Source organism: Syngnathus leptorhynchus, chromosome 12 (genome assembly GCF_054491065.1).
Source record: "Syngnathus leptorhynchus isolate UIUO chromosome 12, UIUO_Slep, whole genome shotgun sequence".
Lineage (NCBI taxonomy): Eukaryota > Metazoa > Chordata > Actinopteri > Syngnathiformes > Syngnathidae > Syngnathus > Syngnathus leptorhynchus.
Genome location: NC_141206.1, coordinates 5,825,324 through 5,851,081, shown reverse-complemented (window position 1 = coordinate 5,851,081; position 25,758 = coordinate 5,825,324). Strand labels below are relative to the sequence as shown.

The 25,758-nt window shown below is 41.7% G+C and overlaps 5 protein-coding genes and 1 non-coding gene across 8 annotated transcripts; 2 read left to right on the top strand and 4 right to left on the bottom strand.

Annotated features, from left to right (window-relative positions):
- The first annotated feature begins 189 nt into the window (after positions 1–189).
- Positions 190–2,793, top strand: LOC147048000 (uncharacterized). Its single transcript, XM_085926791.1, has 2 exons — positions 190–337; positions 707–2,793. The coding sequence occupies exon 2, from the start codon at positions 711–713 to the stop codon at positions 2,274–2,276; it is 1,566 nt and encodes a 521-aa protein (XP_085782917.1). The 5' UTR covers positions 190–337; positions 707–710; the 3' UTR covers positions 2,277–2,793.
- Positions 2,794–3,780: 987 nt separating this feature from the next.
- Positions 3,781–4,680, bottom strand: LOC147047999 (uncharacterized). Its single transcript, XM_085926793.1, has 2 exons — positions 4,563–4,680; positions 3,781–4,243 (listed from the first exon to the last, which is right to left on the bottom strand). Exons 1-2 carry the CDS (start codon positions 4,605–4,607, stop codon positions 3,800–3,802), a joined length of 489 nt encoding a protein of 162 aa, XP_085782919.1. The 5' UTR covers positions 4,608–4,680; the 3' UTR covers positions 3,781–3,799.
- A 679-nt stretch (positions 4,681–5,359) lies between these two features.
- On the bottom strand, positions 5,360–13,202 carry LOC147047998 (calsenilin-like). Its single transcript, XM_085925878.1, has 11 exons — positions 13,108–13,202; positions 10,891–12,480; positions 10,725–10,784; positions 9,534–9,696; positions 7,147–7,271; positions 6,631–6,700; positions 6,475–6,545; positions 6,298–6,405; positions 5,911–6,015; positions 5,789–5,851; positions 5,360–5,713 (listed from the first exon to the last, which is right to left on the bottom strand). Exons 3-11 carry the CDS (start codon positions 10,728–10,730, stop codon positions 5,666–5,668), a joined length of 759 nt encoding a protein of 252 aa, XP_085782004.1. The 5' UTR covers positions 10,731–10,784; positions 10,891–12,480; positions 13,108–13,202; the 3' UTR covers positions 5,360–5,665.
- A 152-nt stretch (positions 13,203–13,354) lies between these two features.
- Positions 13,355–16,681, top strand: trim69 (tripartite motif containing 69). Its single transcript, XM_085925877.1, has 6 exons — positions 13,355–14,028; positions 14,557–14,652; positions 14,892–15,125; positions 15,607–15,629; positions 15,706–15,821; positions 16,037–16,681. Exons 1-6 carry the CDS (start codon positions 13,417–13,419, stop codon positions 16,579–16,581), a joined length of 1,626 nt encoding a protein of 541 aa, XP_085782003.1. The 5' UTR covers positions 13,355–13,416; the 3' UTR covers positions 16,582–16,681.
- A 126-nt stretch (positions 16,682–16,807) lies between these two features.
- Positions 16,808–24,697, bottom strand: LOC147047995 (bone morphogenetic protein 1-like). Of its 3 annotated transcripts, none has more exons than XM_085925874.1 (20): positions 24,508–24,697; positions 23,351–23,434; positions 23,077–23,196; positions 22,890–23,007; positions 22,637–22,815; positions 22,462–22,567; positions 21,852–21,976; positions 21,649–21,764; positions 21,329–21,431; positions 21,156–21,272; positions 20,949–21,094; positions 20,658–20,853; positions 20,439–20,564; positions 19,733–19,896; positions 19,481–19,661; positions 19,290–19,415; positions 18,878–19,005; positions 18,249–18,462; positions 17,905–18,155; positions 16,808–17,810 (listed from the first exon to the last, which is right to left on the bottom strand). In XM_085925874.1, exons 1-20 carry the CDS (start codon positions 24,635–24,637, stop codon positions 17,676–17,678), a joined length of 2,865 nt encoding a protein of 954 aa, XP_085782000.1. In that variant the 5' UTR covers positions 24,638–24,697; the 3' UTR covers positions 16,808–17,675. The 3 variants fall into 3 exon arrangements, with proteins under 3 accessions (XP_085782000.1, XP_085782001.1, XP_085782002.1); XM_085925875.1 differs by having other exon boundaries at positions 19,733–19,893; XM_085925876.1 differs by lacking the exon at positions 16,808–17,810 and having other exon boundaries at positions 17,919–18,096.
- Positions 20,212–20,283, bottom strand: trnag-ucc (transfer RNA glycine (anticodon UCC)). Its single transcript has one exon. It is a non-coding gene; the product is annotated as a tRNA-Gly (tRNA).
- Positions 24,698–25,758: the final 1,061 nt, after the last annotated feature.

Here is a 25,758-nt window from a genome sequence, read left to right as displayed (position 1 = left end):
CTGGGCGTCACAGGAAGAAATAAAATAACATGTATATAAAAATGACCTTCTAAAATGTTCACGTTGTATTAATCGCAAAAATTATTCTGGAGCATTTTCACACAAAAAGAGTATAAGCAAGCACAATTGTTTTCCTGGTAACTGGTTGTATCTGGCTTTATTTAAATGTCAGGTTGAGGGTGTGTACAAAAACGAGTGCTCCGCAGCTCAGGACCCAACCCTCACGGTCACAGCGCATAACGGAGCGAAAGAACACGGAGGACAACAGCGCGTAATCTCTCCATTTAACGACGAATAACCGTATTTAGCCGTTATTCCTCAGTGGGACATTATTCAGGTAAACGCAATAATAATTCTCCATAGTCTAGACAAAGCCAATTCCGTTATTCATATTTGTTTTATTCTTATGGTTGATTGCTGTCGGCCAAGTTGCCTGTTGCCGATTTATTTGAAAAGGAAAATTATATATTCGCCAACATTTGTAAATTCTGTTTTGGGTTTATCATGATTTGTTTTAGTCAAGCACACGATGAGAGGAGGGGGGGGGGGAAGCCGATTGCTAAAATACTATTAGGTTAAAGTCGCTGTCTCTGCTGGATGATCAATTACCGCCCAGTATCATGATGTCATTTGTTGCCTTGTCATTGTTGTTAGTATTTGTGTTTATTTAATTTCAAATCAGTGATTTTGCTCCTTTTCTTCTTAGGGCCATGATGAAGAGATGGGTCGAGGTGGCTTTGCTGTCTTCTCTCATCATATGTCTGCTAAACACCGATTCCACATGGGCCAGAAGAGGGGGCGGTAGCAGCAGCAGCAGCAGCAGTGGCCGGAGATCTTCCAGCTCTTCTTCGACTAACCGGGGCTCGCAATCCAAACCGTCCAGCTCGAATCCAGGAGGCTCTTCTAACCGGAACACCAATCCATACCCATCTGGTGGGAATTACCCAGGAGCAGGAAATAGAAACCCATCAAGTTATCCGGGAGGCGGCAGTTACCCCAACCAGAATCCCGGTCGACCCAATGCCGGTGGTTATCCAGCTGGTGGTAGTTATCCAGCTGGTGGTAGTTATCCAAATCAAAACCCCGCAGGTCGTTATCCAGGCGCTGGCGGATACCCTAACCAGAACCCGGCAGGCCGTAATCCAGCTGCCGGTGGATACCCTAACCAGAACCCTGCTGGCGGCTATCCAAACCAGAACCCCGCAGGCCGTAATCCAGCTGCCGGTGGATACCCCAATCAGAACCCTGCTGGCGGCTATCCAAACCAGAACCCCGCAGGCCGTAATCCAGCTGCCGGTGGATACCCCAACCAGTACCCCGCAGGAGGTGGTTACCCCAACCAAAACCCTGGAAGGGGCAATTACCCAGCTGGAGGCGGTTATCCCAACCAGTATCCAGGCAGAGGTGGTAGCAACCCAGGATACCCTGCCGGAGGATATCCTAACCAGAATCCAGGTGGTTACCCAAACAGGGGTGGCTACCCGGCCGGGGGAAGCTACCCGGCCGGAGGGGGCTATCCTAACAGGGGTGGCTACCCAGTGGCAGGAGGCTACCCAGCTGCAGGGGGGTATCCAAACAGAAACCAGTATCCCGGGGGTGGGGGATCATTCGGCTATCCACAAGGAAACCCAAACAATAAGATCCTGAGTCCCCACATTGGCGGGGGCGCTTACGGATACGGCGGTCACGGAATGGGAGGGTCCCCCTTCTCCCGTTCCGTGCAGGGTATGGGTTACAAACCCAAATCTACGGGCTTCGCCAAGAAGGCTATCATGGCGGCGGGCGTGGGCGCCGTAGCCGGGATGGCGGTAGGATACGGACTGGGGCGCTTCCCTCGACCGCACTTCTCGTTCCATAACCCACAGGAAGAGGCCTACTACAACAACTACATGTACCGCCGTTACGGGTCGCAATCCACCGACCAGAAGGACTTTGGCCGCGATTACGTCTACAAACCGCCGCCGAGAGCCGAGACCTATGACGCGTTCATGGCCAAATGTATGAACAGAACGGATCTTCTCAAGGAACAGAAGACCAACTCCTCCGGAAATATCCAAGAAGACGACGACACAGTGAGCATCGAGGAGATCGGCTACCCATCTCTGGTGGAACAGATGAAGACACGGCGCTGCGTGGAGAATTACATGGTCTACTCCGAGCGCTTCCTGGAGAAACGCAAGTTTGACTCTCAGGTTCAAAGGGTGCCAAACTCCGGGGTGGTACAGTTTTTTCCATCACTCTTCATGATGCTATCCAGCATGCTTCTACTCCAGTAAAAAAAAGTTAGTCCCGCCATTAAAGCTGCACGTGTTTACACAATAATGCTGGTCCAATGTATTCTATATCCTCAAGAATGAATTTTGCACCTTCTGGCTCATATTATGTCAACGACTATGTAAACTACTGATAAAAAGTTAGAGGGATACATATTAGACTTTCTAAAAGGTACTTTCACCTTCATAGGTGAGCTCTGTTTGTCTTTACATTTTTGCAAACCTTGCTAACTTCAAACAAGGAGCAGAATGGTGAAATTCACTAACACTCCTTGAATGGAAATTAACATTTCCAAGGTTTGATCAGAGTCGCTATATAAACAGCATCGTATATAAAAACATCATGTAACCGAGACGGCACCTAACAATTGATTAACAGTACCCCACGTATACACACACACACACACACACACACACACACACACACACACACACACACACACACACACACACACACACACACACACACACACACACACACACACACACACACACACACACACACACACACACACACACACACATTCAGCATAAAACTAACCCGCGTGTCTTCATGAAAACACTTTGACAAGTACGATCTCATTTTTTATTTGCACTTAATGTTGTTAATAGAGTAACTGGTATGTAGTTTTTTTTTTTTTTTTTCACTTATATGGCAGTTTATACATTATAACCAGTAATAATGCACCAAAGCTTCACCTGCTGAGTGTAAACAGGGTGTGCACTGTATTGTGTAAATAGAGCGCCTGCTTTCTGGGAATTATCATGCAAATGTTTTCAGTCAAATTGTAACTGGAGCATGCTAAAAAAAAAAAATACCACTGAAATTACAAGGATAAAAAGTTGTAAGATGTAAATTGAAATATTCAAGGAAAAAAAAGGTTACCATAATATGAGATAAGCATTATGTTATGAGAGTCAAGTTGTAACAGAAGAAAATGTACTTTTTTAAAAAGACATCTTTCCATCTCAGTTGTGCATTTTTAATATTTGACTAGTTTGTCAGGTCCCGGCAATGATTTATTGTGCAGTAACTTGTGTAGTAGATCATTTTCATTTGTTGTTTTATGTGTTTTTAAATTTCACAAATCAGTCATCATTTTAAATTAAATTTAAATGAATGTTGGGTATTTTCCACACGTTTGTGTTTCCCATATGGAAAAAAAGTGCACTTCTCCTTTAAAATTGGAATACTGTATAAATACGTCATCAAACTCAGTTGCATTAATCGGACCCCCCCAGCCAACAAATGATACTAACGTATAACAATTTGCTGTAAAAGTGTATGTTATCAAATAAATTCAGTATCTCAAATCCCTATCTCTTGACTCACTTCTCTGTTTTGTGACTCGCCTTTTTCAGTCAAACACATTTTACCAACGAAATATCCTTGAAGTTATTTTAAATTAATCGAGCTACACAGTCTGTCTGAATTTAAGCACTCCTCCCTCCGCCCTTGATCGAAATTACACAACATGAATCAACAGAGAATATCATTTGCAAACTTTTATTCTATTTCCACCAGGTCAAAGTGCACTCATACAAATCCCTGAGAGGAAGGTGAGTGTGTGTCCCAACATAAGGAAGCGGTTACTCATATGCGCAGGCGCCTCTGCTTTCAGAAAAGCCCTCCACCTCGACTGATTGCGAAACATTTGACCTTGGCCGTTATAGCGCTCGTTGGATTCCTTCTTGTGGCCGACGGGCCCTCTGGAACCCTGCTTGGGCTTACCGAGGAAGCCTAGTCCATATCCGGTGCCGGTACCGCCTAGCATGCCGGCCGCCGCTGTCCCCGCCCACTTCAGGCCGTTCTTAGGGAGGCCGTGACCCTTTGAGGCGGGCGCCTTGTTGCTTTTTCCGCCACGCTTACTGGAAGTGGACTGAGCAGCTGGGCACAGCGCTACGATGAGCAGCAACAAGAGCCACAGTGACGCAAGCTTTTGCTGGCCTGTCATCACAATTTGAAGGTCCTGAAAACATACATTGTTGGTCATAATATGTTTGTTATTTTCTTCTGAATTGAATAATAGAAGGGACACAGTCAAATTAGTCAAACGGCATTAAGTAAAGGCTACACGATCTAATTATTGAACACTGGGTTCACAGTTGTGTGTAGTTTCGAGAAAAAAAAAAAAAAGTAGAATTACAAATAAATGAAAAGACTTCTCGAGATTTATGTATTTAGTACTAGGGCTGGTAAAATATGATTTATTTATTTACTTTGTCAATAACATGCAAAAACATTGAAAAAAAAATTAAATAAATCAAAGAACAATTCAATGTGTTTACCTTTCCAGTGGAGTCCTGCTCTGATGCAATGTTGATGAGGCCCATCCATTTGATCCAGAAGGTGCCGTGTTCATAATTAATTCCATACCAACAAGAGCTAAGCCCCTCCCCCTACGTGTCCCTATTGGCCCGAGATGAATAATACAGTACAGGTTGAATGATTTTTGCTGACCTCCCAACGTTCATGTGCCATTATTCAGCACGTAAGCGAACGTGTTTGTTTGTCGACAACAACATGCAATTCTACTCACATGCTTTTAGCGGTAAAGTTAGTTTAAATTGCATATTATGACAATTAGGATAAAAAAGATGTTTTTCTACAAGGTTTGTATTGACATCCCCTTCATTGGAAAAACAACAAGCTGGCTTTTTGAATCGCTTTCTTCATAATCACATAAAGTGCTTGAGTAGCTTCAGGGCCTGTGATTCATTCTATACGACACAGCAGACAGCAATGACTAAGAACCAGATTGCACGGCATGTTTTGCACAAGAAAGGAAAAAACATCCAGAGGATGTTAAACAACAGAGATGATTGTTAACAGACATTTCTGTCCAGTGAAATCACTCAACTCTGTCTTTGTTTAGTTTTTTTTTCTCCCCCATTTTTCCTTTTAGTGTTGAAGATCCCATTTCCTCTGAGGGGAAACTTGTGACAGACACACACACTTGTTCACATGATTTAACGATGTGAAGCTCCTTTGTCACAACATAGACTGCATAAAATTGTGTTTCATAAGAAGTATAAATTTGTAAGTAACCTAAAAAAAGGTTTTATCATTTAAAAGATGCCACAAGATGGCGACAAAGTAGGGCTATGGCTAGATTAACAGCTTGGATTTGTTAAATCATACGGAGAAAACATTACATTGTCATTGATTTGAATGAAGTGTCATTATTTATTTGTCAAAGAAATGATACAAATCTAATATAATTTAGAAAAATAAAAATAAAGCCTTCCTGTCCTAACTGACTTCTAATTGGCACGTAGTATTCTCTGCAGTCGAGTACGGCTACTATAGTTGGGGGGGGAAAAAGAAAACCTACGGTGATTTCTAAAGGTTTACGGTAGGCCGAGGCGTTTCCATTTTCCTCCGTCTGAAGCTAGATGACGTTTTCAAAAAGTTGCATGGAAGACATAATACTCTCATCCTGTTCCAGAGACAGAACATTGATTAAGTGTGATGCGCATAAGTCGAAAAAGGTGACTGCAATTGTTGGTTTTACCTTTTGGCAAGTTTCTATGAATTCATCGATGGTCACCACGCCGTCACGGTTCCGATCCATTTTCTGGAAAATAATTGTTTCCATGGACTTCTTGTTTTAAGTCGAACAAACAGTCAGCGTACCTGGAAGAATTTCTCCACATGTTCATATGGGGAATCTTCTCGTACGCTCGGTAAGGTGTACCTGCCCATCATGTCATAAATGGAAGTCATTATTGCCAACATGTCCTGTAAGGAAATAAGAAATCACAATGAAGTGCTTCTTCTTATTTTGTGTATGCAAAAATTGGTGGTTGAATTATATCACTTGTAAACACACTTGTAAAGACTGTGGGTGCGCAAGGGTGTGCACACTTATGCAACCACATTTTGTTTCCATTTTTTTTTATTGAGTTGTGCAAGTTATATGTCACAATAGTTTTTGATCACAAAAAAACAAGTATTTGAACAGGGGTGTGTAGACTTTTCCAAAGCTGAAATTGAGCAATATTAGATGCATATTTCTCAAACCTCCTTCGTGATGTAGCCATCTTTGTTGATATCATAGAGATTAAAGGCCCAACGCAGCTTTTCTGTCACCGAACCTCGAAGTAGCACGGATAAGCCCAGCACAAAGTCCTGCCGAGGTCATTTGGTTAGCTGATAAATATTCGGAAAAATGTATCAATAAAAGTGGAAAAGACTTGCCTCAAATCGGATGGCGCCGCTTCGATCCATGTCAAAAGCGTTGAACAAGAAATGAGCGTACATGGTGGCATCTGAGGGGCGAGGCGTCAAAATGGACAAACGGCTCTCAGTATGATGCAAAAAAAAAAAAAAAAGTCAATCAAAATTGCCAATTACCTCCTTGAGGGAAGAACTGCGAGTAAATGGTCTTGAACGTTTCTTCATCCACAAGCCCACTAGGACATTCCTATTTGTGAAAATATGAATGAACCACTCACTGATCTGAGCTTACGCAAGATGTTTTTTTTGTTTTGTTACCATGACAACCAGGGGGCGCACCTAAAGTGGCAGCGAACACATCTCTAACCCAAAATAGAGTCTTCTCGTTAGGCATTAAACGTTCCACTGTATAAGCAACATGGTTTTGCTTACAGGGACGGTTCCTGACCACAAGTCATGACACGCATCCTTAATGTATTTTGGCTTGTAGTCTTTGTATCCACTTTGATTTGTGTTGACCTCCTTTAAAGTGCACTAAAACCTGCAACTCCAACCATATGCATTAGCATCAACAGTTGACGCTAGAAATTAACATGATAGCTCCAAAGCAGTGCAGAAAAACGGAATAAACCTTGGAAAAACAGATGTGGAACAATATGTATGTTTTTTTAGGTTTATGCTCAATTTTCTTACATTTTTAAAGCCTCTGTAAAGGGACTGAAGCTCCTTCCTGGTAAACTGGGTCTGCGCCTGGAGCTGCTCAAGGCCTTCGGGTTGATGACGTACCATGGAGAGCTCGAGGTCACAGTCGCTGCTGTCTGCCAGAGGGAGGCAAAAAAAAAAGGAGGAACGTGAAGACACGGCAATAATAACAGGAAAATCCAGAAGGGGGGGTGCGGGGGGGTTCTATTGGAGAAATATGGAAAGCAAAATAAGGAATTGCTTTCCATCTGGATGCAAAACAGAGTAAGGATGTGAAGAAAGTGTGACATACCAAAATAATAATATTAAAAATACAATAAAAAAAAAAAATGAGAGTGAAAATAATAAAATAATATTAATTTAAAAAAATGTTGAATAAAAAAAGTGCTGGGGAATAAAGAAAATAACTCACAACTATTCAGAGCATTATTTTTAACAGACTTTCATTTTGGACACTTTGAATGCAAGTTTTATTATTCTCACTTAAGAAATCGAGAACAGACACTGCTAAAGTAAGCAAGTAAATTTCTCCACTGTATTTTAATATTCAAAATGTCCATCATGAAAAGGGAGGATTATGTCAAAAGTGCCAAAATAAACTCCATTTCCTGTAACATAAATACTCACCATCTTTACAAGGAGCGCAACACAAATGGAAAGTGGGAAGAGACAAAACCGGGGGGAGAGAGATTAAGATGATGACCATAAATTAAAAACACATTTAAATATACCCTGACCCCATTTAACAATATGTAGTCGATTATTTTGACCCACTTCTTGGTAGATGACATCATAAACAGGCAACCGAATATTCTTACCTTCCTGCATCAAAGGGTCACACATCCCAAACTGTTTAAGCACAGAATAAAACATCCCGGCAACAACAACCATTGCGATCATTTCCATGCCATCCAATCCCATCATGGCATCTCACTGATTCTTATAAAAAAACAAAAATAGACTTAATGTAAGCCTTGGCGATGAGGTCTTAAAAAAAGAATCTGACAATGCAACTTGGAGTGAAGACATCAGCAGTTGCAAGCGAGACTCATTAGGAGACAATCTAAGTCCAAAGAGGCAAAGTTAAAGTAGGATTCTACCACCACATGCTGCCCGATGATGATGATGAGAAGCATTGATCCCCCCCCCCCCCCCCCCCCCCACATGATGCTAAAACTAGCTTCCATCGCTAGTGGTGACTACCCACCACCATATCTTCTCACCTATGTGTGTATGTTAGGGAGGTTTGGATTAGTCTCAGCTTTATTTGCTCAGTCATCTGGATGCAAAGCTGTAAAAAAAAAAAAAAAAAAAAAAAGCGATGATCCATATCCGCTGATGCTATGGATATCTGAACAGCACTTAAGAGTGAAGGAGCCAGCTTGTCAATACCGTTGAGCTTAAAACACATTTAACGGGGGCCGCTTGTTTAAAGTACTGCCGGTACGCACAGCAGGCGTGTCGGTACCGTTGTAACTTTCCGCCCAACATCCATGTGCTTAGCGTGTTCCATATTTTGAATGTGTTTGTCAACAAGCTTACGGACCAGAAAAGGGGAAGTGAGGGACAAAAGTGATGACTCTGCATAACATAATGGACTCAGTTTAAGTAGCAGAGGGCAAATCAATTGTTAAGAGGTAACATATTGTCTTTGATGGACAGCTCTTTTTGTTTGAGGTGGAAACTTTCCTGTGGGCTTGGAGGATTCCCTACTGTCAGCATATGCTAATTTGCTGATTATTTTGGGGGAAGCTAGGTTTCTTGGGCAGAAAAAATCTAGTGTTTAGTATGCGGTGTGCCACAAGGATCAATCCTCAGCCCTTAATATTTTAATCATCACGAGCTTTTTGGAGCACAAAATCCCAAACAAGAATTAGATTTACAGTATGACCTATACTCAAACACGAGTTAGAGAAAAGAAAACACATCATCACAGCAATCCAAAGTGAAGAACTCGTAAAATAAAAACAATACCGCGTCAGTTTGATGCAACTTGAGTTCTGATGTAGTCCTGCTCTTTTCCCTTCTACTCTATCTGAAAAATTTATATATAAATCAGACAGTATGGCAACTAATAAATCAACAGAAGTTACTTCTTGAAGAAAAGAAAAAAATACCCAAATGTCTTCCCATTTATTCACATAGAAACTGTCCAATTGAATATCCTCAATCTTTTCATTAACATTGGCTGTGGTAGTTCCACCTGTTGACCAGTAGATGGCAATAAAGTAGTGACAAATAATGCACTGTACCAGTCCAGATACTATTTACAGAGATGGCTTTCATTGTTCAAAAATATAATGCACACATTTATTTATTTTTTTTTCTCTCAATTATTCTTAATTATTGGGTCACGATTTGACAATCGTTCTTTCTACCTGGTCCTTGTTGAGTGGTGCTAGCGATGATCCACTTGACCAGACAGCACCTCATGAGAGATTTTCGTGAGAACTTGGGTTTCTCCCACTTTGAGCCCTCAGCTTGTCCGGCCGGCTCTTTCCCATCAGGCAGCAGACCGCCATCCACCTCCTTGCCCTGTGCCTTAAGGGAGACACAAATAGACTTCTTTTAATTATGGTTTGACTTCAGACATGTCTGTTGCACACTAATCTCCCACTAAGTCATTTTTTTTCTCCTTTTGATTTGCTGGAGGAATGACTTTCCATTTTCAAAGTATGACTCCGCCCCTTAGCACCTTGCTACTGAGTACATTAAGAGAGAAAATGTGATCTGATGATGCTGTAGATATCTAATCATTGTGTGTCTAGAGCACTTCTAAAAATAACCCATTTTCTTGTTATTTTCATCATGTCACCTGACACTGGAGCACATTCAGGGGGCTCTGCAGCCAGATGAATATTTCAGGGATAAGTCAGTGTGGAACACTGTGTCTGAATTTTAAAGAGAGCTGAGAAGCAATTTTTCTGTGAGGTTTTCATCATCAAATCTGTCAGTGATTTAATTTGGCTCAACTAAATTGGCAAATCTATTTGTGGAGTTGCGTTATTTTGTTTGTAAAATGCAACCAAAGTATTTTTGAATGCACATGAATTCGAAATATTGCACAATGCGAGGCGCTTGGCTTTCCTTTCTGTTTGAATAAAAGAAGAGGGTGACGGAGCACACACGCGTGTCCTCGCTCAATTATTCACACTCCTTAAAATTCCATCAATAAAAGATTAGACCATTTATAGAAGCTTTTGAAAGGACAAAGAAAAAAAAAAACATTAAAAACTGTGAAAAAAATATTCACCTGCATGCAAATATTATGTACTGCATGATACAGCAAAATAAAAATAAAATAAATAATAAATAAATAAGAAAAGATGCATTTAAAGAGCATTTTAAACAGTTTTTTTCCCCTTACAAAAAAATTCTAATAAAATATTGTCAGCATGCCTGTAGCTGTTCTTCCCTGTGGTTGAAAAATAATAAAACGTGAGCCAAAATCAATTTGAATGATGTATTATTAAATAAAGGGCGGACTCGCGCGTTGGCTGTTGTGGTATAATTGCAGAAAAATCACAACATCTGGATAAAATCAAACATATACATTTAAATGAACGTACCTGCATGGTGGTTGTTTCCCGCTTTGCTGTTGTGATGCTCTACAGATTCTCCTCGGTGAGCTGCCAGTTGGATGCAAAAACAAAAGAAAGAGAGCGAGGAGCGGAATTAGGAGTTGTGGAAGAAAGACGAGGAGGAGGAGGAGGAGGAGCACATCTGCTCACTCACCTGAGTTCAGCATAGGATGGATGGATTGAAGCTCTGCAGGATTCAGGGGGGCGGGGGGAGGAGAGTTTTGCAATGTTTGCATGGTGACATACAGTATGTTATGAAATCCAATTAGATTAGGTCTGAATTCAGTCGTGCCTCTCGGAGGAAATAAAAAAAAAAAAAGAATTGACTTTTAATATATCTGCAGGCATGATGCTTGAAAAGAAAACATTAAAGTTTCTCCTACTTGTGAAAGTCAAACTTTTCAATATTAGACTTAACAATGTGAAGCTCTCTAAAATGCCATAGACAATTTCTAAAGCTGCTTTCCAGATCTCCAACATGGGACCGCCTCCCCTGATGGAAACGCTGGTGATATTTTTAGACTCGCCTCCAATTTCAGAGTTTGGCAGTGGATGTGCATGCATGCAGACACGCGTGTGACAGTGCTGCTTTTATTTTCGCCTTCCCTGCATAAATGTTGCATTGATGCACACACATGCAGCTTGCAAACACATTTGCACTCTCAGTGGCCATACCACAAATATGTCAGTCATTTTTATTTCTTAGAACCATATTTAATACAAAGCATTTATTTATATTTAACACTTTCTGCACAGGCTCTTTGCCTCTAACTAACATCCAATGAGAAAAAAGGATTTAGGATTAAGAAGTAATATTCTTCATTTATAAACTCATGGGAAGATGGGATTTTATTAAAAAGTGACTGTCATTGTTCTGAACACTGGAGGCAATGTTCTTTTTTTTTTTTAGCAATGTTTATCTCTGAAATGACAGAAAAATTGCTTGTAATGTTACTTTTTGGCTGAGTATTCTTTGAGCAATTTGCTCAAAATGTAGAAAAAAAACCCATAACACCGCAATGACCTGCGAGGTGAAGCGCACAGGAAAACGAATCATTTATTTTAATTAACTCCGAAGCCATAATCTGTCCACTGACTTAATTAACAGCTCTAAAGTTGTCATTTCTTTCCCACTTTATCAGACACCCTTAAGAAGGTTACGGAATAATTAGCTGTATGCAGTTCTTCATTTACTATAAAGCAGATTATTTTAATCATTCAAGATAAATTGACTATTGAAGGGGTTGTTGGATGTGTGCCAATAAAACATCAAAATTTCCATACAAATTAATGTCATGAAGCAAAACAGAGATGTCTGCCTCACAATTTTGAGATTAAAATGTTGAAGACAATAAATTATTTGTCCACTAGATGTCGTTATAGTTTATATAGTTTAAAATATTAAAGTCTTAAATGAAATAAAATAGCATAGGTATGCTAACACAGTAATTGTTACAATTTCTTTTCTGTGTGATAAACTGCACAAGATATAAAAAACAAACAAACGGAAAATATAAATGAGCAAAAAATATAAATGTGCAGATATGTACAACCTGATGCAGTCAAACAAAAGAATTTCTTAGATTCTTCTTGCTGGTCAACACTTGTTTGTGTGGCTGCTTGTTGCTAGGCAGAATAAAGGCAATTAAAAAAAAACAATAGCATACCTCAAAATATGTTGTTTCCTTGGAAACTTGGAGCAGCAGAGAAAGGAGAGTCGACAGGAATGCGATCATTGAGATAACTGTGAGGGAAATTATATTTTGAAAATGACTCCTCAGAATTCAACATAAAACAAATGAAATAAAAAGATTTGAAGAAACACAGCACTATTTGACACTTCTTAAAAAGCCCCCAGAAAAAATCCAGCATTGTTCCCCCTTTCCTGTCAAGTGTAAAAATACCAAATAAAAATGACAGCATGTGAAAACGGTTTGTGTGACACCAAATGCGACATCATTTGAAGTTTTATGAGTGATGACAGCTGGAAACACGTTTGATGGGAACAAAGTCATCATCCTCATTTGTCTCCGATGACTTGTAGCGCTCAAATACGGCAAATAAATATATTTCCTGGTGACACGTTTAATGACCATTGGGCTCCCAGTAAACAATATCGTTCCCGCCCTTCAATGTACTCCCACGCACGAGGAACAGGATGGGAACTGAGCAACTTCTCACACACGCATGCTGACTGCCACTTTTCCTCCATTGGCCTGTCATTATGTGTCAGCGAGTAATAACACAGCACAGAAAGATGTTCCGAGCCCTTCAAGATACGTGACATAAAAATGGACAAAGGAAAGATACGGAATGTCCATGTTGTGAAGCTCAACTTGTTGCTACTAGTTGAACCTGATGCCAATCTTACATTGTCTTCATCTTGAACCGCCCCAGATTTACATTTTTCCGCTGCCGACGAACAGGGTTTGTGGTTTGGAGCTTTGTCGCAGCGGCTGCCCAGACATGCGGCTCAAGTGCTTTTATCCCGCCTCGGTTTCCTGGCGGAGATATGTTGTGACTGTCTGGAGAGAGGAGGCGGTCAACTGGGAGGAGGAGATTCCCCCCCTCACTATCGACGGATGTGAGAGGCTGTTGCTCGACCCCGCTCTGCACACCCCCGCACTTCTCCGCAGTCAACAGGAAAAGAGGCCACGGAGAGAAGAAGTCCGGCAGAGACATGAGCAAGAATCAGAAAGAAGTGAAGAAAATCCAGTCTGCTTATCTACAGAATGTGGAGAAGCTTAACCAAGGAACCAAACAAGAGAGGAAGAGCTGGAAGGTCAAGGAAGGAGATTTTGAGAAGCGCCAACCACCTGCGATCACACCCGTGAACAAAAGCTCAGCGCATAGAATCAGTAGAGACCTGACCTGCTCCATCTGCTTGGATCTCTTCAAGCAGCCCGTTTCTCTGCCTTGTGATCACACCTTCTGCCAGGGCTGCATTGAGAGCTACTGGACTGGACCGAGGGGCCACTGCCAAGGGGAATCGGGCTCCTGTCCCCAGTGCAGGAAGGTCTACCCCGGGCGGAGCTACAGGCCAAATCGGATCGTGGCTAATATTGTGGAGAGCTACTGTCACGGGTTGGAGGAATGCGACGGTGGCGGCGGAACCAGGCTGGCCGACACAGAGCAGGCACCAGCTCCGGCTCCGCGCTGCAGCAGGCACCGAGAGGAACTGAAGCTTTACTGCGAGGAAGATCAGGAGCTGGTGTGTCTGGTGTGTGGAATCTCCCAGGAGCACAGGAACCACACTATGATGTGTGTGCAGGAGGCGGAGCTCAAGTACAGGGTGAGATGACCAGAACTGAAAAGTACTTCTAACTTGTTTCTTGACATTCCAGCGCTAACTATTTGTGCATATTGGATTAGTCTCCTCTCAAAAAAAAAAAAAATGCACTCAGTTGAGTTTCAGATGACCGCCAAGGCAACAAAAGTGAAAAATCTTGAAGACTATTTGTTTACTCACCTGTTTGTTGATTAGCGAAGTAGCTAGCGAGTCAGCTTGACAGTTCCGATATTTGGTCTCCACATCCTTGCGTCGATTTTTTTTTTTTCCGTACCCCGGCATCTTCCCAGACCTAAAAATCAGCCATGTTAAATTCACTGAAGACTCTGAAATGATCCATAAATGTTGATGACATAATGCCTTAAGTTTTTCAACTCTTAAGTCATGTAACTCCACCCGACTGGTCACCGACCAATCAGAGAGCAGCTGTAACGTACAGCATTCACACGCTCATTGCAAACATGAAAAATTCTCAGAAACTCACCTCATCTTCCTTTGGTATTAAAGGCTTCCTCTTACTTATCCAATCAGGCATCTCTGAACAGCTCCATGGATTCCCTCAAAGCCGAGCTCAACACGGCGATGCAGTGCGACAGGGAAGCTGAGGACGAAGTCAAAAATCTTAAGGTCAGAAGAAAACACTCAGTTTAATATGGCAGGTTCTCGTAATCATCCTGTAGATATAAAAAAAAAAATGTGTCCGAAAATTAAACTGTGTTTGCTCCCACAACGGCGCAAACGCCCCTATCACAAGAAAGAAAACACTATCCATGTTCAAACGTGTTTTGAGCTAAACTTGCACTGGGCATAAAAATAGGTTTGACATCAGTCCTGGAACTTTTGTGTCCGCGTACGTGACCCACCAGGAACACACGGCTGACCTGAAGCAGCGCATTGAGGCTCAGTTCAGCGACCTGCACCAGTTCCTCTACCAGGAGGAGAAGATGCTGCAGGTGAAGCTAAAGACGGAGGAGCGCCGCGAGCTGATCCGTCTGGACGAGCACAAAGCTCTTTTGTGCGTGGAGATCTCTCGTCTGCAAAGAGCCCTTCAAGAGATCGAAGACAAACTGAGGGAGCAGGACCCCTTCATTCTACTACGGGTAAAGTCAAACGGAATTCCCCATGTCGGGTAGTTTGCATTGAGTCAGCTTCTGGAGGTGATTATGAAGGGAAAATGCTGAGGTCTTCATTTTGAAGCCGAGTGTAGACATAAAAACATTTGACTGAACTGAGCTGAGCTGGGTGGGACTGTTTGGCTTTTCCTGTCAAGTCTGCGCACGATCTGAAGGAAGCCAAACGCTACATTTCAAGGGTCGAGTAGTTCCCGCTTCCCGATAACAAAAGACTCTCTGCTGGACAGGATGTAGGCCAATGAGCTCACTCGTTGATCGGGAGGATAAGGAGTTCAGTTCAGCCACTGGTCCGGTCCATGTCCACCGACAAGGGGGTGTAGGGGGGAAGTCCCGCCAGCTCCTACTGGGTGGGCAGACGTTGATGTCATGTGGAAAAAAAAAAAACCTTCTCTCATGTCAGATACAACAAAACTAATCACTACTCTTCCCGCCTTCTTTTTCATTCCAGAGCATCAAAATGTTGCTACAGAGGTGAGGAGTGTGAGAAAACGCATGTGAGCTCTGTCGGGGATTTGTTTTCATTACGTCTCTTTGGTTTTGTTGGCAGACCCTCGCTCAAGTTCGAGAAGCCGGCTTTTACACCTCCCAGTCTGTGCGAAGGACGATTCGCGGGGCCCCTGCAGTACAGAGTGTGGAAATCCATGAAAGGAAACATCTACCCGGGTATTGGAGATCACACCTGAGCAAATAATTGATCATTTAAACCTAAGGCCCGGGGGCCAGACACGGCCCGCCACATCATTTTATGTGGTCCGCACAGACAAATTACACATGGACTTTATGTTTTAATACTATGACTACAATATGGCCCGTGACAATTAAATAAAATAAATAAATAAATTAATTAATTAAAAATAACCTACATGTTGTCATTTTAGTTCCCGCGGCCATCACATTCAACTCCAGCACGGCCAACCCTTGGCTCAGTCTCAGCTCGTCACTGACCTGCGTTCGCTACCAGACCTTTAACCACGCCGTGGAGGACAACCCGCACAGGTTCAACGCCGCCCTGTCGCTGCTCGCCAGCCAAGGTTTCACCCACGGCCGTCACTACTGGGAGATCGAAGTCTACAGCAGCACCGTGTGGACCGTTGGCGTGGCCCGGGAGTCTGTGCCCAGAAAAGGAGTCATCAAAGCTCTTCCGGCTAACGGTTTTTGGACCCTCTCACTCTCTTACGGTATACAGTACATGGCGGGTACGTCCCCGCCGACTGTTTTGTCCCTGGAGGAGCCGCTGGCCAGGATCGGGGTGTACCTGGACTACAAAAGAGGTCTGGTGTCCTTTTACAATGCAGAAACCATGACGCATCTGTATACCTTCAGGGAGATGTTCAGTGAGACACTCTTTCCATACTTCAATTTGGGATTTCTGGATAAAGTGCATGAGAATGAGCCTCTTAAAGTTTTCTTGCCAAAGATTTAAAATGACTGTGAATTTTTGGGGGTTTGTAGAGAATGTGACACTTAAGTAGATTTTGGATTATTTCGTAAGACTGTAGACGGGATCTACGGACACTTATGTATTTGTAATACATGTAATAAATATTTTAATCTCATAATGTGAGTTCATTATTTTATTGATGGAGCTATATAGTGTGTTTCAGCACTCAGAAAATATATAAAAAAATATATATGTTAACAAAGACAGTTTGACATTTTAACTAATGTCAGATTTATTTTTACATCAACGACATCAACTACGACATTTTCCGTCAGTAGCTACATCATACACTGTTCGGATTTGAAGGTTTAGACAAAATTAGAACTTGGAATGAAAATAAACAAAGCGTTTTTAAAGCTTGTGCATCTCAATAAATTAGAATATGGTGGAAAACTTTATTTAAGTTTATTTATGTCGTTCAATTCAAAATGTTAATCGAATATTTCACGGTATTATTATCACCTATATTTATTATTATTACATTTGATCACATCTTTGGAAAATCTGAAATTCACCATAAAAAAATTAGGACATTAAAAAAAACAAAAAAAACAAAATATTGAATAAAGAAAGTAGTTAGAAATTGACCTCGTCCAACCTAACTCATTAGTTTCACTTTAATGACGTAAATGAACTTTTCTACCAATTTATTGAGATGCATCTGAATATTTTTGATTGGCATCGCTATACAAGTAAAAAGCTTGCATTTTATCTCCACAATGAAGAATTTGAGTGCATCTCAAGTAAAGCAATTGTGGCTCCCACTTCCCACAAATTCTATGTGCAAAAAAAAAAAAACATCAAATACAACTCGAGTGCAATCACCACAAGTGATCACGTGACCTCACACACAAAGTGACACAGTAGAGGAATAAAATAGAACAAATCTGCATTTGAAATCCTTACCAGGCAAAAACCCCTAAATGAGTCTTTAGTGTTGATCCAAAGAAAGTAAATATGTAATTTGTCTGCTTGGCTTCACTCTAACAGATGATTGGTGGTTAAGATTCCACGCTGGACTGGGTGTGGCAGACAAACTGGTTGCCTTTAAGTCTGGGATTTGAGGTTTTTGAGGGTCACTTGCTCACATGTAGAGTGTCCTGGAATTTTGTGCTAGTGTAGTGCAGGTGAAAACCTTTTTTACCGATGCTGTCGTCCGAGTGAAATTTTATCACTAGGGCATCTCCAGCCGAGTAGATCTCCTCTGGAGCCTATGGAGGGGGAAAAAAAAAAAACGAGATGAGTTTTTACACAGTGTCTATTCTCAGGCAAGTTGGTTGTTTACAAAGTTAAATTGGAGTTTACCCCGGATCCACAGAATCGCCCCAGTCTCGGGGATTTGATGTCAGCGCCGTCGTAGAGTTCGACATAATCGTACCCGCAGTCGGGCTCCTCCTCGATTTCAAAAACTTGAAAGAGTAGCTCCACTCCGTAACCTTTCTCAGCGGAGATGACCCACAAACAGTCAGAGCCTCCGGGATAATTGTTGTCGCCAAACTGTGCGTGAGAGTACAAATCTTTGGTTTTGACTTCAGCGTTAAGGCTTCCTCCGCATTCTGGAGCAACCACAAAATTAGAGGGTGAAAAAGAAGCCTTGTTTAAAAAAAAAAAACGTAGCATACAGAAAACATTTGATGATTTTCTATCACCTGCTGTATATGAAGCCTGAAAGCCTCTCTTCTGCACAGAGTTGTCCGAGAAGAAACGTAAGAACATTGTGTTGTCACCGGAGATGACAGGAGACGGCTTTTTGGTACCGCAGATGCGACTCAGTCTCGGGGCACGGGTATCGGTACCATCGAAAATTTCTAAATGGTCGTAAGCGCACTCCAGATGAGCCTCCATGTCAATCTCATTGAAGGTCTGAGTTTTTTTTAATGAGGAGAATGAAAAAAATAAATAAAAGCATGCTATGAAAATGCGATTAATGACAGTCAGCATAGGTGTCAAATCCAAGGCCCGGGGGCCAGATACGGCCCGCCACATCATTTTATGTGGCCCGAGAAAACACATTTTGCATCGACTTTTTACTAAAATTACAAATTGTTTTCATTTTCAAAAGTAGAGATATTCCTAAGAATTTGTATTACCATTCATCTTGTTAAATTATTTGAACCGTCTTTACTAGATTACTAGATTTCAAAACTAGTTATTCATCAGTTTGTGTCGTATACTGTAAATAATATAAGGCATTGCCAATAATGGCCCTGCGAGGGAAAGTATAACTACAATGACAAAAATGAGTTTGACACTCCTAGTGTAACAGTTTTTCCCTTACAAGTTTAATCCGATGACCTGGAGTGGTGGACAGAGTCCAAGTACAGGCTTTCTTGCTGGGATACTTATCAGGCCAATTGGGGCTACTGATTGTGCCTGATGCGCCGTTCACCACGAGATCACAACCCGCTGGAAAAAGACGAGACAACATTTCACAACAACGTAATGCACTGCGTCATTTAGCGGCCGCGTTATTTCCTCTTCTCCTAAACTTAGCAGTATTTTTGCATTTGCCAGATGTCAAAGGAAATGTGTGTTTTTTGTGGTTGTTTTGCATCATACCATCAAAATCACTGAAGGTTTCACAATAAAAATTGTCAAGGTCATGCCACATACGGTGTTATGGAAAACTTGCTGGTTTGACATCATTTTAAGGGATAAATTAATATTGGTATGAAAAATTTGAATTGCACCTTCCTTGCAGTCATGCCGGTTATCGTGTAGCATGTAGCCGCTGCGGCACTGGCATCTGTAGCTTCCCATGGTGTTGACACATTCATGTTGGCAACCGCCATTTTCTTCCGAGCATTCATCCATATCTGCAAAAAAACAGTCCGGTATTATGATGAGTAAAATGACAAATATTTCAAACTGGTCACTGTACCAGAGAAAAAATGAGCCTTGAATCCTTTCTTGGAGACGGTGTTGTCAGACTTGAACTCGACCCTCATGTTGTTGTGCAGCGAGGTGATGGCTTCTGGTTTCTCCGCCCCGCAGAACTTCCCGTGAAGCTTTGAGTCTGCGCTGGCGCCGCTGCGGACCTCCACGTAATCGTATTTACACACCTGATGAGGGGAAATTTCATTTGTGTGTTTTTTTTTAACACATATAGTGTAATATTCTCTTTCAAACTTACATCGTTGCCTTCGGTTTCAAAGGCGTCAAACACTAACGTGATGCGGTACTGGATGGGTGCCACTAGTTGCCACACACAGTTTTTGTTGGGCGGGTATTCCTTAGGCCACCCGGGGCTGGTGAGGGAGCCGTTCATTTGAGTGATGAAGGCGCCGCAGGCTGCTGCTGATGGAAGGAAATGTTACTTTAAGATTATTGTTGTTGTTGCTGGCTAAATAAGGTAATCACATGAAATGAAACCGCTGATACTTGAATATTGAGGTTGTTGAGTTCATCTGGTGCAGAAAAATGGGATAGTAAATTTCAAACAAAATAAAGGACCATGGCATGGAAATATTTCCCTCTTGTGGTGAACCTAATATAGGACAGATTCTAACTCCTGCAAACTTCCTGAATTTTAGTGTAAATCTGGCTAACTACTATTTTCTTTTTTTGGAAACATGTCAATCAAATCCCAAAATGGGAGTTTGAAAAGAGACCTGCGTTGGCCGGGAATCGAACCCGGGTCAACTGCTTGGAAGGCAGCTATGCTAACCACTATACCACCAACGCTGCGCTGTATCTAGATATACTTTATTTGCAGGTCTCTTACCGAAGCCTACAAAGCAAGCGAAGGATTAACAGCGCCATCTACTGTAAATAACGCTGCAAACTTTTCATTTCCTACAATCTCAGTGTCTGCTATTTATTAGGAGTCGGGTGCTCACTCTCGCAACTTGACCTGTCAGTGGCCAGTTCATAACCAGGATCACAAACACATCTGAAGCTCCCCAAAGTGTTCAGACAGTGCTGCTCACAGCCGCCATTATCGGGTTGGGAACACTCGTCCATCTCTGAAAAGTGAACAGTAGAGAATTGTTTCTAGTTTGGCTTTACAAAGAAGGAGGGAGGGGGGGGGGGGGGAGAGAGATGATCGGCACGTAAACCTTTAAAGAAACTGGCGGAGAACCCGGCTTTGTTAACCGAGACATCCGAGGCGAATTTGAGCCAGAGTCGGTTGGTGCTGCTTTTGATGTCGTCCGGTTTGTGGTGACCGCAGAAGCGACCGAGCAGCGGGCTGTGCGCCGAGTCGCCGTCCCTCACTTCCACATAGTCGTAGGCACAGTTGTCGTGACTCTCAAGCTCAATAAGATTTTAAAAATGAGACGTCGCATAACATGCAGGTACAACAAAGAGCACCAAAGTTCGAGAACTGTGTGTTCTTTCTTGGACTTTACCTCAAACGACTGGAAGGAAAGACCCACTTCATAACCTTCTGCCACTCTGACTTTCCAAATACACAATTTGTTGGAGTGGTACTCATCGGGATAATTGGGGGACTGAATCTGGCCGCTGTCTCGCTGCACCTCCCCGCCACACACGGCTGTACAGAAATGGGCGGGTGACATTTTCAACTTGAAAGATGACGAGTGTCGCCGCCGTACCTTCGTAGATGGCCGAGAAGCCTTTTCCCACCAAGCTACTACTGCTCCTAAATTCAACCCAAAGTCGACTGTCACTTGAGACGATGACATCTGGAACGGTGTCACCACAGAAACGGCCTGACAGAGCAAATGAAGATGAGTCAAGAATCCGAAATTTATCTTCAGCTTCATACCTTTCAGTGGAGCTTTTTTCCAGAAGCCATCTCGAACCTCCACATAGTCATACCAGCACGAGTGACTCTTGAAGATATCCATGGAAGTAAAATTCAGAACAATCTGAAAGAAAAGGATAGACTGCTATAATACTGTACACTTATTTTAGACTGAGTAATGTCGCCCTCTTGTGGAGATAAAAATAATTACATATTCATGCTCACAGCCTATTCGAATTCTGACGTGTAATCTCTTAAAAAAAATTATTAGAGCCATACATAACTGACACTATCAGGCACGTTTCATCTCCAAATATTTATTCTATTACTATTTTGATCACCTTTTCTCCAGGAGTAACCGAAATTCTCCACACGCAATGAACATACGCAGAGTAGCCATTGGGGAAATCAGGGGAAGAAAAGTTTCCAGCACTCTCTTGGAAAGTCTCCCCACATCCTGTTATAAGCACACAACATTTGTATGAAAATTGACAATTAGATTTCATTTTTTATTTAAAAAAAAAGGATCAGAAATGCATCTTACTTGGGCATTTATAGAGTTTTCGTGCTTGTGCAATGTCCCCTTTGCTAAGCTTGACTCTCTGTCCAATAGTGGGCTGCACTCCGTTAACATCATAACGAGGCAGGATTGTGTCCAAGAAGATACTTCTGTGCCAAAAAAAAAAAAAAAAAAGTCATTACCAAAAGAGCGATCAATGTCTTTCTATGTAGAATCCCTTGTTGATTTATTGATAATCGTTTTGCTCATCTCACAGTGTGTTCGCTCATGCGGTTCCCATGGCGATACGCTCATGAATGGCAGGCATGTGCAAACACAGGACTCTGAATGGAGGCTTTTGGCTTTTGCCAGCCAGTTCAGTAGAGCGTGCCCCTGAATGCCAGAGGCAAAAAAAAAACAAAACAGCCACTCCAGCTCAAATTATTCAACAAAGCCTACTTTTGCTGTGCTTTTATTTAACCTGGCTTGCCTACATGACCCGGAACAAAAAAAAAAAAAAAAACTACAAAAGCCACATGGGAGGGGTAAAAAAAAACACATACTGAACGGATATAAATATTTGAGAAAATTGCCAATCGGGATAAATACTTGACAATGTGAAGTTGGCGTAAATGTTTTCGAAATGTATGCAAACCTGGAGAAGGTATTCTTGGCGTAATGCATGACACTGCCAAAGTCGTAAACTTCACCAAGTGAGTCAACCTCGCCCGGTTCCATTTTCAGGAAGTTGTACTCTTGTCCTATGAATGTGCAGAGTCACCAAAACATAGTCAGGTTCATTTTATTGCACTCAAACTATCCCGAAGTACCTTGCTGAATGTTGTCTCTGTTGATGCTCACGTGCTCGTCCCGATCTGGTCTCGTGTGTTCGTGCCAGAAACCAATCACATGACCGAGTTCGTGTACCACGATTCCAAACTTATCGCAGTTTTTCCCGATGGAGATGGCCTGAGGACCGCCGCCTCTCCGTCCCACATAAGAGCAACACCTGTAGGGGGGGGCGATGCCATTTTTAATTGCCTCGCTTTTCACTTTGGATTCCTAAGATGTCATTCAGTTCACCCGCAAGGTCTGTATGTGAACACGATGAAGCTCTCTTCACTCGTCATCTCCGTGAAGGTTACACAAGTGTGCTTCTCCCAGTGACGCATGGCTTGACGGAAAATGGCCCGCTGACTGCCTGCAAAGAAATTCTGAATCAGAGTTTGACCGCTTCAAGATGTGGAAGTCATCCTCAGCCGGAACCTACCAGTGAAATTACCGCTGATCACATACGGTATGATGCCGTCGGGCCAAATCCTCTCGGATCTGGAGGTGGCTGCCCTCCTCCTCCTGCTTCCGCTGTTATGCTGACGGTAGCTCCGCTTAACTGGAAAAAGGGATAAGCAACTGAATTTATTCACAACATATCAACACACTGAGATTTGATACTGACATTACATCACTTTTTTTTTTTTCAAATCTAAATAAAACTACAGACATACAAAATTGTGGTATCGGTGCTTTCTTAAATATGACGATACCTGATGCGGCACTTTCTCTTTTATAGGCGTCTTTAAACATGAGGAGCTCTTCTTCATCCAAGGCAATGTCTCCCAAAAAGGCAGCTAGAGAGGACAGATTAAAAACATTTATATTACAGAGCCATCAATAGACACATTTAATCGAGATATTTGAAAGACCACTCAGTGTGCTGATGTCCTTCAAGCACAGAAGTTTTGGATTTTTTCAAAAGGAAAGTACAGTCAATAAATGTGTTATAAAAAAATCATAAAAATGCATTTAAACTCCAATCATTTTTGTAAAAGCAGAATTTCCAACATAGCACCAGACTTGCCCCCTCACAGAAGGTTCAGTGAGTGCACATTGTGATGAACATTTATTTCCACTAATGTGACCACACATCCTGAAAGAATAAAGACGTCACGTTGCGCTCGTGAGAGCAATAAGTCCATTTGCAGTGTGCCTTAACTACCTCTGCAAAGCAGGAGATCCACAATGAAAAGACATAATGGACTTTTTTTTTCTCCCAAAGTTAATTCACTCATCCAAATGTTAGGCATCATTTTTTTGTTTTTTGTCAATCGCACAATGTGCCTTGAAACCAGAAGAAGTTTTACCGCTGCTCCAGCCCGGCCTCAGCGACCTCCAGTCTCCTGGCAACTGCTGTGCAGAGGAGTGCTGCTGTCACGAGTGGAAAGGAACCCCAAAACAACTCCAGACTCCATAATTGACAAATTCATTATTAGACCTTTAAATGATCTATTGAATGTTAACTTGCTTACAATTCATTGGTGAGATAAACAAACAAATAATTGATTAATTAATCAAAATGTATTTATTTTTCTATTATATGAGAGTGATAAAATATTAAATATTACGTGGTGCATTTCAGTATGACTGCAAAACACATTGTAAATGTATAGTGCTAATTCAATCCAGAAGATCTCATTCAATTTTGCATTTTGAGGTAAAGTAGATAATAGCTCCATGAGAGAAAACATTGTTTTATTATCATTATGTATTTTTATGAGTTCATATACCCATATTAGAGTGAGTCTTAAAGTACGCAATGTCTGAGCAGAAATGTCAACCATTTTGCAGGATACAAGGTTGCAATAAGGCAAAAAAAAAAAGAATAATACAAATGAAATACAAAGATGAGAGCAAATGTTTTTACCAGCTTTGCAGGGATCCTTGTAATCAATCTCATCATCCACGTATTGAAGTTTTGCATCTGCGTAGTCCCAATCAGCCGCATGACAGACCCGCAAACTGAACAAAAATAGGAATGCAGAAGCAAAGAGCATTATTCAAAAATGAAAAATCAAGCAGAAATCAAATAGAACGTAGATTGCTGATGAAGAAAAGTTGACGTCAGAAGTTCCTTGATAATGTGATTATTATTATTATTATTTTTTTTTAAGAGCTCTTTTTTCTCTCTCTCTCTTTCAGGTCTCTATTCTGCTGCAGAGATTAGTGGACATTCAGGACCGAGTGCACACACACGCACACGCACACGCACATGCCAGCCTTCATTGCAGAACACACGTCTGATGTCACTCACCTATTGTCAGATGACATGCAAGCAGAACAAATGTTTCAAATGACAATAATAGAATTGGAGCAAAATACTGAATAAAATATTGAATTGAATCATTTTAATTGATGACTGAATTATGACGTAGGCTGTCGTTTCTTTTCCCGAAAATCTATGTCAATCTATTCATCCCCTGAGGATGTCTGACAAACATAATGGAGAGGGGAAAATATTTCATTTTGATAGTCTTGGAGACTGCAGCTGTGTGATTAATTTTGTCTTTTAGAATGATTGATTTATTGTATTTTATTTGATTCGGATTGGACATCCTGCATGAATAAAGATGTCATTTTTCCCAGCAATGGAAAAAAAAAAAAAAAAAAAAATAAATTAACGAGACATTTTTTTTTCCCCCCGGTGAATTCATTCATGCAACTGGTGAGTGTAAATGAGAATCAACTCAGCAGTGGATTTTTTGAAGCCAGAGGCATTTTCACAGGCCTGGCCTCAGTGACCTCCAATCTCCAGGCGACTACTGTGTTTTGGAACTTAGAGGAAGTCACGAGTGGAAAGGAACTCCCCAAAACAGCGTGAGACTCCATAATTGACTACGTATTTTTATTGGCCGTCACGGCCAATTTCATGTTGTCGGGTCCCTTTGATAAGCTCCTTGAGCTTGGGAAGCAGGAAAATGAAAATCATACAAAAGCCATGTCAGATAAATAGGGACACAGCAATATTCTTCCCGGTCAGGAACTGTCAGATGCTTTGCACACGAGACATGCCACAGGATGTCTTCATAAACTTTATAATTTGGGTTTGAAGACACTATGGAACTCTTATGTACCAAAATACAGAGGAACTTCCATTTCTAAGACTACTTTATATTAA